The sequence below is a fragment of the Chaetura pelagica genome, unplaced genomic scaffold (assembly GCF_000747805.2).
Source record: "Chaetura pelagica isolate M959 unplaced genomic scaffold, ChaPel_1.0 scaffold314, whole genome shotgun sequence".
In the NCBI taxonomy this organism is placed as follows: Eukaryota; Metazoa; Chordata; class Aves; order Apodiformes; family Apodidae; genus Chaetura; species Chaetura pelagica.
The window spans coordinates 3,126,283-3,144,863 of NW_009953218.1; the positions used below are offsets into that span (position 1 = coordinate 3,126,283).

At 40.8% G+C, this 18,581-nt stretch overlaps 1 protein-coding gene across 1 annotated transcript in view; it reads right to left on the bottom strand.

Annotated features, from left to right (window-relative positions):
• Positions 1-18,581, bottom strand: part of SRGAP1 (SLIT-ROBO Rho GTPase activating protein 1) — a 72,030-nt gene that overhangs the window by 13,425 nt on the left and 40,024 nt on the right. Inside the window, exons 12-15 of the mRNA XM_009997749.1 lie at positions 15,215-15,275; positions 14,979-15,056; positions 13,312-13,446; positions 2,396-2,501 (exon numbers count right to left, since the gene is read on the bottom strand). Coding sequence (XP_009996051.1) covers positions 2,396-2,501; positions 13,312-13,446; positions 14,979-15,056; positions 15,215-15,275 — 380 coding nt within the window. The remainder of the gene's footprint in view (positions 1-2,395; positions 2,502-13,311; positions 13,447-14,978; positions 15,057-15,214; positions 15,276-18,581) is intronic.

The window sequence follows — 18,581 nt, forward strand, 5'->3', positions numbered from 1 at the left end:
TTTAACACTATTAGCTTACAATTTTGATTCTGAATGAAATGTTGCTCTTCATTCCCTTGTTTAAAAGCATTGGCACTTGAAGTGGAAATTTGGTTCTGTACAGGGCCAGTCAAACAGAATCTGAAGCACTGGGATGCCCTTTACCTCAGTCTTGTTCTGCTCTCTGAAGCAGCATATGGATTAGTATGTCTGTGCATAAATACAGCACCATATTCCCTTTAGAAAGGGAATTTATAGAGTGTACATGTACAAACAATACTAACCTTCTAAATTAGTCCCTTCATAACTAGCTTGTAAAATTAACTATGCTCTCCTCTTTTTTATGCCATGATTTGTTATCACATCCTGTGTGTTAACCAGGGACATCTTGTTCTACTTATTTATAAGGTGGTTCAACCCTTGTATGTATCCAAGAATGTGTAAAAAAAAATTATGATTGTGAAACAAGTGAAGTTCTGCTGGTGGTTGGTAACATGTGGGGCTCCCCAGGGCTCAATACTGGGGCTGATACTGTTCAGCTTCTTCATTAATGACCTGGACAACAGGATGAAGTGCAAACTCAGCCATCTTACAGATGATGTCAGACTGTGGGGGACAGTAGACATGGTAAAGGACAGTAATAACATTTAGAAGAACCTGGACAAGAGAGAGGAATGGATGAATACAGATTTCATCAAGTTCAACAAGGATGAATGCAAAGTCCTGCCAGTGGGATGAAACAATCCCATGTATTATTATGGTCTGTGGTTGACTATTAGATATCAGTTCTTAAGGAGAAGCACTGGGAAATGTACTCCTTGGACAAGAAGTTGGACATGACTCAGCAGTGTGTCTTCCAGCAATGAAAGCTAGTTACACGTGTCTGCACTAGGAAGAGCAAAGCCAGCAGGTCAGGGAAATTAATTATTCCTCTTCCACTTGGTGCTCATGAAGTGAAGTCATGAGCAACATGATGTAAATTTAGAAGCTTTGAGCAGGACGCTAGACCAGATGAGGTCATGTCAGGAGGTCTGATGACTTCATGTGGCCAACACAAGCCTAACTGCATATGCAAAAAGCTGAACTGGACCTGCAGAAAGTCAAACTACGGGAGTATTTTCCTATGGATGCACCAGATGCATTTTGCACAAATATGAGATTTAGTCTGTTTTCTGAATTGCATTCCTGTGGAGAGCACAGATGTAGCTAAACTGACCACATAACAAGTATAACCTCATATAACTCTGGCCAATCTGTATGTCTAAGCAGAGAAGCTGTGACACAAGCCTACATTTACACAGTGTCACTACAGAGGGATGAGTTAATGTTTTCAATGAATGGTTATTTTCATACAACTTTAGAACTCTGCCCCTCTTTTAAATATTGCTTGAAAGTGGTTCAGAAATTACTAGAAGAAAGGAAGCAGGAACAGCTGTGAATACAGGCACACAGACATAACCTGGCTGCAAAGCCCTTGTTTCTATAGGAACAGACAGGACGGATGAAATGGGGAAGGTCACAAAGACAGAATGAATCAGCAGAGGGCAAACTTAGCCAAAAAAGAGGAGAAAGGAAATACGAAAATGGATATAACAGTAAACAGACAATATGGCAGCATAAAGGGAAAAGCTAGAATCAGGGCAAAGTGCAGAAGAAGCAAAATGTGCAGTGGAAATACTGGGGCCAGCAAAAGCGGGGAGAGCTGTGAAGAGCTGGAGGGAGAAACAGTGCAATTGCCCAACCTTTCTTTTTTATTTTCTCATTGAGAATGAAGTTTTTCTGTGATGACAAAGATGTGAACACCACCTTCACTTTCTCACAGAACCCTCTTTGCAGCAGCTCCATGTGTTTTTCCAACTGAGAACCAAGCTACTTTGTATCAAAGAATACATAGGGGATGTACTGGCAGCTCTATTACCACAAAAGAGAAGCAGCAACACAAAGTCTCACCCTGGCAGTGCCTAGCATCAAATAGGTAACTTGTAGTGCCTGTGCTGCGTGAATATACTGCTTATTTTTCCCATCAGGAGATTAAAATCAGCTTGACATAAGGAAAAAAAATTCTACTTTTACATCAGTTATTTTAAATGTAGTTACAGTTTGTATTCATTATTTTTTTTTATCAGCTTATTTTGTTATCAGCTTTAATGCTATAGTCTGTACTCCCCATTTCAGACAATACTTTAATCTGTCTTGCTATAACCTTGTCCAGTTTTGGACAAATGGAATTTTAATTTGAATGAAGATTCAAAGGTTTTTTCCTTCTATTTTCACTGCCAATTAGAAGATCATCTGTAGTGTTAAATGGAGCTTAAATGTAATTCTACATAAAGCATCACTAAACGCAAAGAACTTCAGCACCAGCAGAGGAAGGCAGCTGAAGATGCAGTACCTCGGGGAATGATAAAGCACTTACTGGTTGAGGAAGGCAAAGAGGTATCTCATCACTATAAGGACCGACCTGGGCAAAGTAAGGAGGAGTTTGCGGATGTGAAGAGCCCTCTCATAGAGATTGTCTATTCCTGCAAACAGAAGACAGGATTTTAAGTTCCCTCTCATATGATGGTCTAAACCAGCACTGAGTGACTTTATTCAATTTACTTCAACTCTTTACCATCACATGTCCCCTGCTTCTTCTCATGTTGGTCTATTAGACAAATAATATCTAGAAGTCCTTCTCCCTCTCATTAAAATCACACAGTTTAAAAGTAACATCTTTATGTATCAGAAGTCACAAGTCTGCCTAAGTTAAACCCTGTGCCACTGGCTGAGCTGAACAGCTCACAAACCCACAGTATCAGTACATAAATCTAAGGGACCATGGAGAGATGTTCACCATTGGTTTCAATACTCTCTTTGAATATTCATATCAGATAGAATATTCCAACCACTGAGCTTCTCTAATGAGTTTTCTAACTCAAGTGTCCAACTCCAACTATAACTCTTTTAATGGCAAAGTAGGAGAGAGCACTTATATTTTACAGTGTGTAAGCAAAAAACCACAAAGACCACATTATTTTCCCAAGTTATTTTATAGCAGTCCACCAAAATTCTTCTGAAGCAGGAAAAACAAGGCTTAATAAAAGCATCAGTTCCTAATGTCTTGCAACAAGGATGCATTATCTTCTGTGTTGGTCAGAAAAATAATGTGGATCCAAGCGAGGCAGTGATGGGATAAAAGGATAAATTGCTTTCCAAAATAAGTAATATTTCAATTTTTTACTCATTGTGTTTTCTGTGTAAATGACACTGTTAGAAACAACAAAAACATCAGTAATGTTTTTTACATCAGCCAAGAATGCTGTGTTTAACAATATCCAGGAGAAATCTTAGCAGACTACATGAGAAATACTATCCAGTGGCACTGAAATCAGTATTAAAAAACTTTGGAAGTGAGAAACAAGAAACTGATTCCAATAGCTAAAATGCCATTTGTACCACAAAATGTGATATTTAACAGTGCACATTTAAAGTAATTACTTAAATGAAAACATTCTGACCATATACAGAATTCCTGATGTTTATTTGTGCTCTCTGGTATGGCTATTTCTACCAATCAGCATTTATTTGTAGATGCAAAATATCTGTCGACTTACGTTTCTTAGAAGAAGAACTGGTGTCTACTAATTCGTATTTTGGTACCAAGAACCAAGCATAAGGAGAGCATGTTGGCAGTGAGGCTTCTGTCAACCACACAGAAGTACTGTACTTCATTAGGAAATGCTAGTGTGGGGGAAAACCTGTTCCCACACCTGCATGTACAGGAGATCCCACTGGCTCAGAATCACTAGTGTGCTGAGGAACTGTTTTTGGGATGGGGTGAAGTTTGGCTCCTTGGGAGTTTCTGCAGAAGGAGAACAACCCACCACCACTTGCATGAAGGAAGCCCACTTGGATTGTGCTATTTACTGCAGGACTGGCAAACCAAAACTCCTGTGGAAGTTTAAATCCTATTCCCTGGCAGAGTGGCTGAAGGCTGGAACGGTGCCCCCGGTGAGGTACAACTGACTGCCATGGAGCTGTTGGGGAAAAGGACTGCTGACAAGCTGTATAATTTATAACCTAATGAGCCACACCAAACCCAAACTCTAGCTGAAAATCAGTTAAAGCCATTACACTTTCTTCCATGGAGTACAGGACTTGACATTTATTTTTACATTTCTGTTCAACCTGGACTGCATGAATCAAGAAGTATTACTGGTTACTGTTTAAGAACTGGAGTCCTTGGCAGAGACGTGCCAGCCCTCGGATCTGCTCACACAGTGAGGATCCGCAGAGCAACCATAATGTTCCTCTCTCCAGTCCATATCACCTCCTGAAGCTCCAATGCTAGGTACCCTTACTTCTGCACTGCAGTGCCACACTGCTGTTCTGCACAGCCCAATGACCCCAGTTTTAGTGCAAGGCCTTTCTCCACCTGCCTAAACTACCAACTCTCCAAGACTAAGTGGAAGGAGGCTGACCTTATCTTCAGTTCCCAGTCTTCCAACAGAAGCAGCTGCTGTTTTACATCTAGCAGGGCTTTGTGAGTCTCCAGCTCAATCGACTTTCCCCCGACAAGCCTGTCTTTAAGTTTCTGTACACAGAGCTGTAGGTCTGGGTGGCTTGGAGGCTGCATGTGCACACAGGTGGGTTTTCTATGGAGTGGGGCTGAGTGAAGAAGGTCCAAAAGCACTTTGGTTATGCCTTTCAACCCTCCTGCCTCAGCAGCACTGCTGTGCAAGGCTGGGACACAGCTCCTCTCCTGCCTTTCTGCCCTGTGTGCTGGATGTGGGAAGCTGGAGGGAAGTTGTGACACAGCACCAAGACCTGTCTTCTGCATTAAAGCCTTTCTGGGCTAATGTCTTGTGCCACAGACCTGCCTGTTCCAGCCAGTCCTGGAGACCAGCCCTGAATGAGGTTCAGGTATTGCTGTACTCAAATCAGACCAGAGAAATGTACTAGCAGGGCTCCCAGGTGGGTCCAGTGGCTCCTTCCAGCAGTGTGCTGCCTATCTGGATGCAATAGCTCTGTCTAAACTAGAGAGCTACACCAGGAGGGGGCACAGTGCTGAACACTGCAGCTGCCACACAGCAGCTATCACACACTCCGAAGTGCTTCTGGTCTGTGCTAACAACTCTTCCAAGCAGTTCCTAGACAAGGTTCACAGGAGGCACGAGCCAGGAATTAGTCCCAGTAGGTAGCATGGACACAGCAGAGAAGGTACAGAGAGTTTGGTTGTATGGCCATGTGTTGAGCTAGCCCAGCTGCCCTCCCAGGAGCACTATCAGTAATAGGTACCAGCAGGTCACCTCTATGCTGAAGTGGTTACATGCTGGAATGAGGTGTGTGCATTTCCAGTACCTTTCTCAAAACCAGTCCCAGTTTCCCCAAAAGCCCCTTTATTGAAAATCCAAACTAGTGCCAAGTGGGAAACTTGTGTGCTTTCCACATTATTTCAAAAGGCCTGTTTTAACTTCTCAAAACCAATTTGTTTTAAAGGAGATAGGTAATAATGTTATGTATTTGAGTGCTGCTTTTACACAAGGAGCCAAATTTCTTAGCTGCTTGTGCGTAGGCAGTGCGTGAGTGCTTGGGTAGGCAGAAAAGAAGGAATGAATGCACGGCCATCTTTCTGCATCCAGGCAGAAAGAATTTGCAGCTCTGCTGCTTTGCACGCAGAGGGAAGAGAAAGCAGTGCTCTGCTTCCAGCAGACCTGCAGGACAGAGCCTCATGACGGCCATCCAGGCTACAAGCTGGTTGCTGAGAGAAACCACTGACAATCCCAACACTGCAGAAAGCTGGATGTATCACTTCTCTCACTGCATGTCTGTTGGAGGCCCTCTTCCATTACTCTGATTTTCAAGAGCTGTGATTAGCCCTACCCCAGTGCCCAGAGAGGTGTTACCCGTTTCTCAGCTAAGAAAACTGAAGTGCTGATAGTATGACTTGTCCTGATAATGCAATTAGCTGCCAAGCAGAAATAAAAATCAGAGGATTTGAAAACTGGTTCATTACTCTAGTGATACATATAGGATGAAACATCCCCAAACACAAGAAACAGGACAAACCTCTGGCAAGGCCAAGAACACTGAGAACTAACGTGCTTTTTTCTGACTGTGGAGTGATGGAGGGAAAGGAGATCCATCTGAAGGACACCTAGGTATCAACCACAAATCAAGACTACACTCAGGTAAATATCACAAATGAAAATGGTTATCGTTTTCTAGTTGCCAGTTCTCAGAGCAGAGCAAAAACTGTGGAGCTGTGGTTTGACACACCTGCTTTAAACACCTCTCTCAGCGACAGGGATCAAACCCACAAGCAGGAGTTTTGTGCCAGCCAGACGAGGTGTTTGGCATGGGAACACTGTGCTCTTGTCAAAGGGCAGAGCTAGAGTGCAGCCCAGAGCACAGGAAACATTTGTGGGGTGAAATAAGAGAAGAGGAAGAGGCCAGCTTACAGAGCTTCATCATTACAGCACTCTGTGGAAGAGCACCTGGGCCCAGAACTCTTAGCATATTTTTCATAGAATCATAGAATGGTTTGAGTTGGAAGGGACCTTAAAGATCATCTAGTTTCAACCCCCCTGCATGGGCAGGGACACCTCCCACAAGATCAGTTTGCTCAGAGCCCCATTCAACCTGGCTTTGAACACTTCCAGGGATGGGGCTTTCACAACTTCCCTGGGAAACCTGTTCCAGTCTCACCACCCTGACACAAAAGAATCTCCTCCTAATGTCTAACCCAGATCTCCCCTCTTCCAGTTTTGATCCATTACCCCTTGTCCTCTCATTGCAAGCCCTTGAAAAAAGCCCCTCCCCATCTTTCCTGTAGGCCCCCTTCAGGTACTGGGAGGCTGCTATAAGGTTTCCTCAGAGCCTTCTCTTCTCCAGGCTTAAAAGCCCCAACTCTCTCATCCTGTCTTCATAGGAGAGGTGCTCCAGCCCTTGGATCACCTTAGTGGCCTCCTCTGGACTTGCTCCAGGAGCTCCATCTTATGTCCTTCTTATGTTGGGGTCTCCCGAACTGGACATAGTACTCCAGGTGGGGTCTCAGGAGAGCTGAGTAAGGGGGAGAATCATCTCCCTTGACTGCAGGCCATGCTATCTGACAATAATGAAGCATCTGACAATTTGCTTTGCTCCATTATTTGACAATAAATTTGCTCCATGTGACAATAAAGGAGCAAAGGACTTTTAATAATATGAGGAACCTGGCTTTCTGTGTATCTGCAGAATTATCTAGGCATCTAAGCATCAGAGGTCTTTGGGATCTAAGGAGCCTCCACCAGTTACTACAAAAAAAAGAAAAACAGAGTTCAGAGATCACTTAAGTCTACAGTCTCACCCTTTGACTTCACTTTCATCATCTCTGAGAGACATGTCTCTAACCTGTTAATAAAATCACCCAAAGAGGCAGATCACAACCTCTACAGGAAAATCTGCTGAGGCACAATCCTGCATTGCTGTTGGAAAAGATTTATTTATTGATCTTCCATGGACTTCCTCTGCAAAAATGCCTTGTCCTTGAACTGGATGAATGAATCCAGCTGAGATTAATGTTAATGCATAAATGAAAGAGTTACTTAATCAGCTAGCTGCCTCATTGTCAGCCACAGGCTAAAGACCAGTTCTCAACAGCATGATACAGGCATAAATTCTAGCTACTCAAGTCTTAAAAGGTGTGATCTTCAGCTTCCAAGAACACTGGAATCTGTCCTAGAGAGGTGGTGTCATCTTTGCTTACTGCAGAGACACACACAATCAGTGAACGTCCACTTTTCTCTTCCATGCAAAATAACACACTTCATCACCTGGTGACTCACAATGAGGTTTTTGCAAAGGCAGACTCTGATGTGAAACAGATCAAAAGCGAACAATCTGCCTCAGAAGACTAAAGGAAACCTGAGAGGCGAGAAAATACAATTACTAAAACAAGTCCCCAAATACAAATAAAACAAAACTAAATTATAAATGAAGACAGGGATACATTCATCTTAAATAACATTAATTGAGGTTTAATTAGGCAATAAACCTGAAGTAGTGGAGCATGTAAAAGCAATAAAGATTCAAACATATAACTGCAGTGCTTTGGTGATGGAGACTTGCAAAAGACTTGCAAAAGAGCAATTGCAGATGGTTCTGAAATATTCTGGGCCAACTGGACAGCTACATGGCTTTATTACCTTGGTCTAGTTAAAAATGCTATAAAAGGACTGTACTTTTCCTGGCCTCTCCTGCAATGGTGGTGAGACATGGTTGTCCAATGAGTAGAAGATTCAGCCTGGGAGCAGTCAGAACTCAGAAGCATGAATTCAGGATTGTGTCTGTTCTACCACCGTCTGTTAACAGGCTGTCAATCTCAGAAGTGAAAAAGGAAATGCATACATTTTGCAAAGGGAAGATACTATTGAGCAGAACATGTGGAAGGAGAAACCTGGTGTCAGCAACGAATGCCCTGTGCTACAGCCAGCACTGTGCAAACTAAGCATATTTCACAGGCAGGGGTAGCACAAAGGAGGAAGAGGAAAGCAGACAATGGTAATGTAAGTCATCCCCTTCCTTTGGGAGCTCTGTTGTGAAGGATAAAATACAATGTGCTATCTGTATGGAGATCACTGACTACTTCCACTTGGAGTGGCACCTCCAAGTAATAGAGTGAATGGTTAATGTATCTTTTACACACCTGCTGAATGGACATCAAATGGGATTCAGTTACACTTGCAGATGCAATTTTTATGGTTGATTTTCAGCTGACAAGTCATCTACATGAATATGTATTAGTGCTGAAGTTAACAATTTGTGCCTCTTCCCACTTTGGTAGATGGGTCCAACCCAGCTCAAAGATATGCTATATATTAACTCAGCAATGCCACTTACAGCTCTTTCAGATCTACTAAAAAATGCATTACCAGAGGAAAAACACAACTGCCTCCACTGTCACTTAGGGAATGAAACAGTTGTCATAGTGTTGAAACCTTTTCAGGAAGAGCTGGCAATTCAGAATATAGTTATTTACTTTTTAGGTAACAAGCAATAGACTGGAAAAGCAGTAAAATAATTTCCTTCCATAACATATTCTTTAGCTAAATGGACACCGCTAGCAGCAAGGGGTTGAAATGAAGGAAAAACAGAAGGAAAAAAGATGAAAGTTTTCCTCCACCCTGGCATCTTAGTATAGCAAATTTAAGGCAAGTGAGATGAAAACAAGAATTATTAGAATGACCTACGCAGAAGCAGATGGGCCTGTTGCTGCACTGCACAGCTGTGTATGTAAAAGTGATTCATGTCTGCAACAGCTCACACCAGGAGAGGAGCTGTGGTTCCTCAGCAGTGAAGGTAAATTGTGTCCAGACCTCAGAATAGCTCCAGTACCCTCTGCCTACAGGTAACTCCCATTACAAATATTTTGCTTGTGTTTGGCCCAACCCGTTTCTACAAAGGGGCAGAAAAGAAGTACAGTGCAACTCTCCTTCCTTCCCCCCATCTGATTTTACCCTCTGGATTGCTGAGTGCCGCTGGGTGCAATAGTAGCCACACATTTTGCTGAGAATGCAGAATTATGCCCATAATCAGATGGATTCTTTATGTTCTGTTCTATCTTTCATGCTTGCTCTGAAGAAGTCATAATTTAGCTCCACTTTTATCTAAACCAGTTCATAAGCCCAAACAGAATAACATTGTTCTCACAAGTCTAATTAATACAAATTGCCCTAAGAGTCACAATCTTTTTGCACTGTTCCACTGTATTTGCAGAAATGAAAGCATTAGATCACAATGCTCTATTTCATTTGGAAATATATACATAAATGCAAAGGAATTCCTTAGTGGCTGTACTGAGGAAAGGTTCATTCTGCAGCTGTAGCCTCAATTATGTTTGACATCCATAACTAAGTACTTCAGTTTCAAGGGGTTTTTCATTGGCAACATTCCATTTCCATATAAAATGAGTGACATTCTGCCCTTTTAAAGTTTCATGTGAACATTAATTTTATGAATTTGCTTTCTTCCTCCCCCCCTTCTGTAAAAATTTCTGTCAACAAATTAAAAAAACCCACACTGACATTTATCTTGAAAAAACTATTTGAAAACAACTTAATGTTTCTTTCTTTCCTCACTGTTTATCAGATAGTGAATGCAATATGAACCAAGAGTATTTAAACCCTCTTAATAAAAGATGTGAAAGCTGTGTGGACTTTACAGTTGTGATCTAAAGAAGTTACAGTAACGTGTGTTCTCACCGAGGAAAGAGAGTCTGGCCATGCTCCCATTAACCATGTATGTAGACCAACATATTTAACATGTGAGGCCAGATGAGCACAGAAAAAGAAACTAACATAGCTGTGACAGGTTTCAAAGTCTGAAGTGGGAGAAAAATCTTGCCTAGACTGTCTTCCTTTTCGCAAGATACACAAAGTGTTAAGGTTAAAAGGTAGCAATGGGAAAGTGTCTTTGAGATGACAGGTTTTGACAGTATGTACCACATAGGTGCTACATAAACTAAGCCATGACAGGTAGTATATTCTTAAATGCTTGTTGTTTTTTTTTAAAAAAACAAACAATATCTTATTCCGTGGAAGTAGTGGGCCACTTAACAAAGCACACAGACAAGGTAAATAGCTCTAAAAACACTTCACCTCAGGCTTCTCTGGTAACCAGAAGATGAAGACACACTGTGTGTGCTTCTGGGGCTGTGGGTGAAGAAGGAAGCTTCTTTCTCTGTTCGGACCATGTTCAAAACCCCCAGTGTGACAACACAAACTAAACCTACCCCAATGTGCTCAAAGAGGAACACCCTTTTGTCCTGCCATGACTCAAACTTATCTCTCCTTCCTCTGCTGAAAGAAGGCATTGACATGTCATTTCAGAGTGCCCTGGAAGATAACCCTGTGGAAACCAAACCAAACCAAACCAAACTCATCCTCCCCTGGCTTCCTTCAAAACCTGCCAGAAGGAGATCCGTGACTCTCACAACACATTAGCAGTAAGAAAATCCACTGCTTTTGTGCATAACAACAACAGTAGCAGTCAAAGGCCAGCAGAACTACTCAGTCACTTCACCTCGTTTTGACAAGCTGTTGTAGAGGTGATAATGCAGACTTAATGACATCCTCAGTGAACAGCCAGTCTAAACTATGATCAGATGGCAACACCTCTTTCCAATAATTGCTCCATTTAAAAACGTGGCTGAGAAAAGCAGTGACTTTATTCTAGACTATTGGTTGTTCCCGAGTTCAGCTCTGCCGGATGAGACTATGTTTTTCAAAAAAGGTTGTCAACTTTTTTGCAAGAAAATAATTCACTGCCTACCTTGAACATGCAATAGTTGCACACCCACTAAGCAAACCAAGACCTAATGCTAGTGGTCTAGCATTCAGTGCTATTTTCCTTCAAGTTCTTATTAACCAAAGACAATTCAGAAATAACCGCTCGGACAGTGATGCTCTGAGAGGTTGGGGAATCTCTCCTGCCTGCACAAGTGCCATGTACACATACTCCATGGAATTCTACCCCTCTTTCCAAATACCCCATCCTGTCTCCAGAAGTTTCAATGCTGAACAGAAACTCTTTGAAATCATACAGGTTTCTCTTCTTGGTACTTATTTAAAAGGTTTTTTCAGGTAAATTTTTTTGCATGTCTGAAGCACTCACCTGTGTAATCTCTGTAAGATGAATACTAATTCTAGGTGTTTTACAACTCTGTTTAAAGCTTTTAAACAGCACAGTGCCATAACATCTTCATATATAAGAACCACCATTTCTATTTTTCTTAATGCTTAGTAAAAATAATAAAGTCATAAAGAGATCCAATGGGAAGAATCTGACAGCAGAAATTTTGAAAAGGAAATCTGATACCAATGTTTAACAATGAAAGTGATTAATAATTTGAACAGCTTATCCAAGAATGTGGTAGGTTTCCTGTCAACTGAAGCCATTAAATCAGTAACTTTTTTCCAGCAGACATGCTGTAATTCATCCAGAAGTCATGGAAATCAGTGGAAGATTATTAGGTAAAAAAACTGTGGGCTGTGGCACCACAGTTATCTCAAGCTGAACTCAGGCAGGATGAAGAATATGTTTCCTAAATAGGCAATGTCCCCCCACAGCATCAGGGATCAGACTTAAGCTGCAGTTTTGAGGTTCTTCACACCTGCTCAGTACCACTGAGTCTGCAAATAGCAACAGCTGCAGAAAACCCTGCCAAAAAGGAAACACAAAGTATTGCATGTAAATCTGGTCACAGAGATCCACGTATTCGTAACCTCCAGGCTTAATTACTGCAACCCCTCCTATCTGGGAAGGAAACCACACACGTTTGGCTCCTCCAGCAGGGAGCAGAAAAGCCCATCTGATGGCCAGCCCAGGACACTGCACACATCAATCCATGGTCCTGACTGCTGGGCTGAGACCCCTTTGCCAAAACAATTCAGTTTGGAGAGAGCCTGGTCTAATTAATATCCCAAAGGACTGGCTCTCACCACCTGTGAAACTGCCTCTTTCTCCATTCAGCTGAAGCAGGCAAGTTACAAAGGAGGGGTAGAAAGGAGCAAATTTTTCCAAAAAGCTAGTACCCCTGACTACTTCTAATGGACCCACAGGGAACAGTAAGCCTACTGATGGTTGGCTTGGCCTCACCCGTCCTCAACATCTGCAGGCATCTGTGAACTGGAAGAGGTTTGTGCATGACAGAGCAACTTGCTCATCCACTGAGAACTTCCTAAACTACTAGAACCTCTCTGTGTCAGGCTACAAACAGCAGCAGTGCACAGACCCATGCAACGCTCCTCCAAGGCATTCTGAAACAGGCTGCTCATGCTTGTGTGTTGGAGGGCAGACCAGGCTCTTCTGCAGACAATGCTCAGCCGCTTGCCTCTGTTCCTGCAGTGAAGGGTTTTCCTGCCATTTGGGCTGGTGGTTTTAAGCTGAGCACAACAAAGGTCCAGTACCACACAATACTGAGGAGTTGGTTACTTATTCACCAGCACTGACTCCAAGTCATGAAAACCTTTGTGGAAAGTAATGTACTCTGTTTGCACGGTCATGACTTCACTCCCTTCTGTGTGCCCCAGTGCACAGGTTGGAAAACAGTATTTTGTTTAAATTGAACTATCTCCTGTACACCAGAAGATATTATTCCTACCCTAATAAACAAAGAGTTGTACTGTACATTATTCCCACTGGAAAAAGGAGACAACCACAGCTGCAAGTGTGACTAATAGCTGACCAGACTGTTACAGATGGCTACAAATTGTCTTGGAGAAATCTGTGATGTTAGGTCTTTTTTCAGGCCACTACTATATACAGAAAAGTAAAATTCTATTAAGAAGGAAATAAGGGATTTCTACTTACTGATACAAGAAATAAGATCATTAAATCTTTCCTTAGGAAAGACGGGATTTTCCAGCCCTCGGAAATAGAGCTTCAGTACTCCAGCAACTGAGTTAATGTCATGGTTACTTTGGTCATCTGCCAAAGGATTTTCACCTTAAAAAGTAAATAAAGTGAATGAAACACACATGCAGGAGCATTCTTGCATGCAACATTTTTGTAAGTAAGTGATATTTTTGGGGTTTGTTGTTTGTAGTGTGTGGGAGGTGGCAATGCAAGCATTCAAGTAAGATAATAAACACTGAGTTAGGAATCCCAGGCTGTGATTAACTAAAAACTGCAGCCTAAATAAAGCTTCTTTTAAATTACATAACCCAGTGATCTCTTAGGTCCTGAACTTCCAACTAAGTATTTATGGACATGTTATGATAAACAGTCAGTAAAATAAAAGAGCCATGTACTTAACTGAATAGGACTTCTCAGACTATTCTTTGGTAGTTTCCATAAAGCAAACTTAGTTAGATAACTCTTTGAATTGGGACTCTGTCTTCATTCTTAAAAACTAAGTCATTCAGGACTATGTGCAACTGTTTTATGAAAACACACTATGGGAATGGAAAACCTAAAGGCCGTGACTGAACTATGTGCATTTTAAAGACTTAATCATTATTTTGAAGCCCTTTAAAATGCGTGTATCTTCCACAATAACACTACCTAGGAGAAGCAGTTAGCAATAAGGCAGATTTAAAAAGTGGAGAATGAGAGGTTGTGGCTTCACTTCACATGTAAAAACAGCAGTTTCACAGATCTTGTTGAAGAGAAGATCAGGTTTAACAAGACATATAACTAATCATGGGTAGAAAAATACTGTGCATATTTTGTCATGCTTTTAGTCACAGGACTTTTTGCTCCAAGAGTTTTCTCATTAGTAGATGATCTGCAAAAGGTTTTCCTGTGAATTAAAAAAAAAAAAGCTTCTAAAAGCCAAGAAAAGAGAATGTAAGATTATAAAAATCTTCAAAAGTTACTAGTATTTTTTTAACACTATTAGGGGATTGCTGGATCCTGGCTCCCCCAGCTGAGCAATCCTAGGCTGGGTGTTGCAAACCACTCATATTTAAAAAGCTGTACCACTTCTGATATCATTCCCATAATCCCTCCTCTGGGGCTGAAGTTTCCTTTGCAAATGAAAACAGTGGTTGAAAATGGAATGACCCTTTCACAGCCTGTATTGTCATTGATCTTGATGCTACTTTGGCAGAGGGACCAGAAAGCTGAGCACTTGTGTTCCAGAAGATCAAATAACAGGGTTCTCAAATTGAGTTAAGTAGTCTCTTGAATCTAATTAAAAAACCATAAGCTTTTCCTTTTTGATGATCTTTAAAATAAAATATAGACAAACTATTACTTGCCGTTTAACAAAACAGTAAAGTTTACAGTTGATTCAAGAGCCATAGGCCTTGTCTAAACAAAATGAAAAACAAACCTCAAGCTCCTACAACTTAACAGGGGTAAAACATGTACAGGTCATCACTACACCCCATTTTTCAGTATATGACAGTGCAGAGTTTTAGGTGAGGTACACAAAGTGCATACAAACTGGTTAAACAGCCAAGAAAGTAATAAGAATTTAAAAGATTTTTTAAATGTCAGATGCTCAATGCTCAACTAAATGAAAATGCAATTACCTCTCTCAAACGAATTCTTAATATCATTGACTTCCACCTGGGAACCAGACACTCTAAAAATTCCCTGATGCTGAAGACCTGCAGGAAAGATGGGAGACAGTGGTGTGAAATGAATCTTATTTTAAAACCACATTTAATCTCTGTTTTAAAAACACAGCTGTGGTGGTGCATTATGCAAAAGATACACAAAAAAGTCAGGGCAATAATGAAATGACATAATATGTTTCAGAGCTTACCATATAAATTGATAAATCTAATGCAGCTTTCCACGATGAGAGGAATGACTTGTCCTGAATCCTGGAAAAACAAGAGCAGAAAAAGTGAACTGCAGACCCGAAAGAGGAAACCTCCCTACTCTGGAGTGAATGTGAAATGCTTTTTTTGGTCAATACTGATGGACATACAGTGCTGGCAAAAAAACACATAAGAAATCTTACCATATCTAACAGAGTTCTCTTCCCATTTAGGGACGGAGGGAAAGGAACAGGTGAAGAGAAAAGATGACAGTTCTTAATTCAAATAATTTGGAAATTCAGAGACTTTATTTTCTTCCTCTGCCACTGCATCTGGCTAACACTGTATGTGACATCTAAGCTCATGCATGTGTTTTAGATTTTTGAAGCAAAATGAGTTAAAGCAGTGAATTTGCCTTTTGAAAAATGTATTATTAAGAATACTTATTCATTATGAAGATTATTTCTCTGCATCCATTTAACTTACCTTGCTTTTCCTCGTGGAGAAAATGCTACATTCACCTAATTACACGGGACTTAATTCCTTGAGGTGTTTTTCTTTTTTTTTTTTTTTGTAAAAAATGTTGCTCACAAACAGCTTACAAGGCCCCTTTGGGACCTGCTGGACTTTCAGAAAAGCTCTTGGATCCACCACATGACATGGCACGGGGTACCAGGTGTCTCCCTCCTGACTTGAGAGCACTGCTACATGTTCTGATGATTTGTTTCCTAACACAGGGCAGCTTATGGCCTGGCACACTGTTTCAGGCTGCACAAACTAGCTGGTAATACACTGGGTAGTTAACTGCAGCTGCTTTGAGCTGAGCAGATAGTTCAGATGCCTCTTCTGCAGGCACAAGGCATTGGGAAGGGAAGGTCACAGCCAACACCTCGCCACCTGCAACTGCCAGAGCTCAACAAGATCCTGGTCTCAGCCACAAAACAGAAGCAGGTCTAATGCTACATCTTCAGTTAAGTAGAGGTGTTTTAATAAAGAAGAAAAAAAGCTCGTGATGGTAGGGGCAGAAGATGACTATACACTAATTTTCAGTGAGTTATTTGTCAGGACCACAGTCCTTCACATGTGCATTTTGGTACTTTAAAAACTGGATGTTTTACTCCAAACACATTCATGACTACAAGTCATCAAATATTTATTAAAGACACAAACAATATGATTAAAAATAATCTAGAAAAGTTGGTGCTTATGCTGGAAAGAATACTGTTTCCTAATAGGTACCTTCAAAATTCTTGTCTTGGGAGCTATAATTTTTCTTTCTAAATTAATTTCAAATATGTAAGTGCTTGGAGAATTGACTAATTCATTTGAAAGTTTAATATAAAACCAGTCTGTATTACAAAACCCTGACTTCAAAAGCACTTTTAACTTAGAATACATATTTCCTCTTACAGACTAATCTTTCATTTTCATGCTAAATTACACTTATGGGAAGTTTATGATTTAAGCCCAAGTAGAAGGAAAGCCATCTATGAAAATAAGTTTGAAAAATAACACTGAGTGGAGCAATTAAACAATGCACTTCCTGAGATAACCTACGTCCTGAGTATCTATGTACTCCTTGTTTTGGTGAGGCTTACAAAATACTGCACTGGTAACTATGCTATTTAAATTGTGGCTTGTTTGTCTTTTAATTTAAAACCCAGCAAAGACTGGCTAGCCAAGAATCAGTAATGTCTGGATGAGCACTTTCTCTTTGAGTTGTGTCATGATTCAGTAATAGCTGAATAAACAAACTCCCATGGAATGGGTCAGTTGCTGAAACCAGGAATACTGTTATCTTCACCAACATTGAGCAGCCTGGCTCTTCAAAAAAGCAGACCATTAGAAACATGCACAACATGCACTCGTATCTCCTGTTAGTACACTGGTTCATGCAAAGAACGTAAAGCCTCAGAAAAGGTGATGTTTGCAGTAAGAAATAAAAAATAAATAATTAAAAAATTACTTCTATACCTGTTTTTTGGAGAATCTGTTCAGAATCAGAACCATGCACGACTTCGTAATTAAGTAATTCCCTGAAACGACCTAAATTAAAAGCTTTGGATTTTGGATCTAATGCAAGGAAAGCAATTTGTAGCAACAATCTGTGTTGGTGAAATGTCAAGAACAATGACCCTACTGCTGCTGTGAATTTAATCTGACGTGGTTAGTCAGTGAATGTATGTTTGGGACTTATTATAATTTCTTATTATGCAAAAAATGTCATAAGCCTTTTTTTTTTTTTTTTTTTTTCCTTATTTCCTTTTGAAAGACTAACTATGTAGGACTCTGCATTCACAAGTAAGCCCTATCACCCACACTGCCATGTAGCATAACCCTCTTCTCTGTGAGGGAAAATGACAAGGTGGCATTTCTCCCAATTAGCTCTGTGCTTCTGCAATCCAGGGTTTTTTTTGTTGTGGGAGTTTCTGCTTCTTTGTTTACTTTCATCCTTGAGCAAGAAACTGTTCATGATATTAATCTCTTGCACCATGTGAAGATTTCTTGAAAGTCTGCACCTCACAGCACCACATGCATAACAATAAGTTTTCCCTGTAGCTGTACTGAGGGTGGTCAAAAGCTCTGTCTGTTCCAAGAAGGCTAAACTGCTGTGGTGCCACTGAGCACAGAAACTGTTCTTCAAACTATTTGCTGCTAGCTATGTTGTGCAGGAAGAAAAAAGAAAATCCCATTAACATTCAAACACACCTCACAAAGTCAGGAATTTAATTCACTGCATACAGAATTACCTATATATATTTTTTTTTAAATTTCCAGAGGCACTAATTGACTGCGACGGGCAGGTGCTTGTTAATGAACAAGGACATACCCATCACTTATGACTACAATCACTTTGGAGTTGTGTTCTGGTTCAGATCTGCCTGCTGTACTCATACATTCATTTCTTAATGCAAACTTCTCCCTCCAGGTCTTTGAAAGAACTACTTTTGAGCCAGGCGTGAATACAACCCAAGCGCGAGGCGGGGGCGGTTCTCTTGTCACCAGAACCATACCTGATGTCTCGTGTGAGAGTTCCTTCGGCCTCGGCTAGAAGCATTATTAGGAATAAAAGTATGAGAAAGAAGAAGATAGTAAATACAGCAAAGATACAAGATCCAGAATAGCGGTGATCACAATTTCACACAATATAATAAATTCCTAAAGTCACGGGAAATCAAAAGCTGGATATGAAACCCAGGGTAATACTGCTTCTCCACAGACTTTGGATGCTCAGTGGAATGAAAATGGCAAGCAGGAAATTGTGCTAAGTCATGGGATGCACCACTACAGCCTATCTGCTACATGATGCTACGTTTCCTAATAAAACCAAGCTGCGAATCCTATCCCTACTTGATTAACAAAATAGTA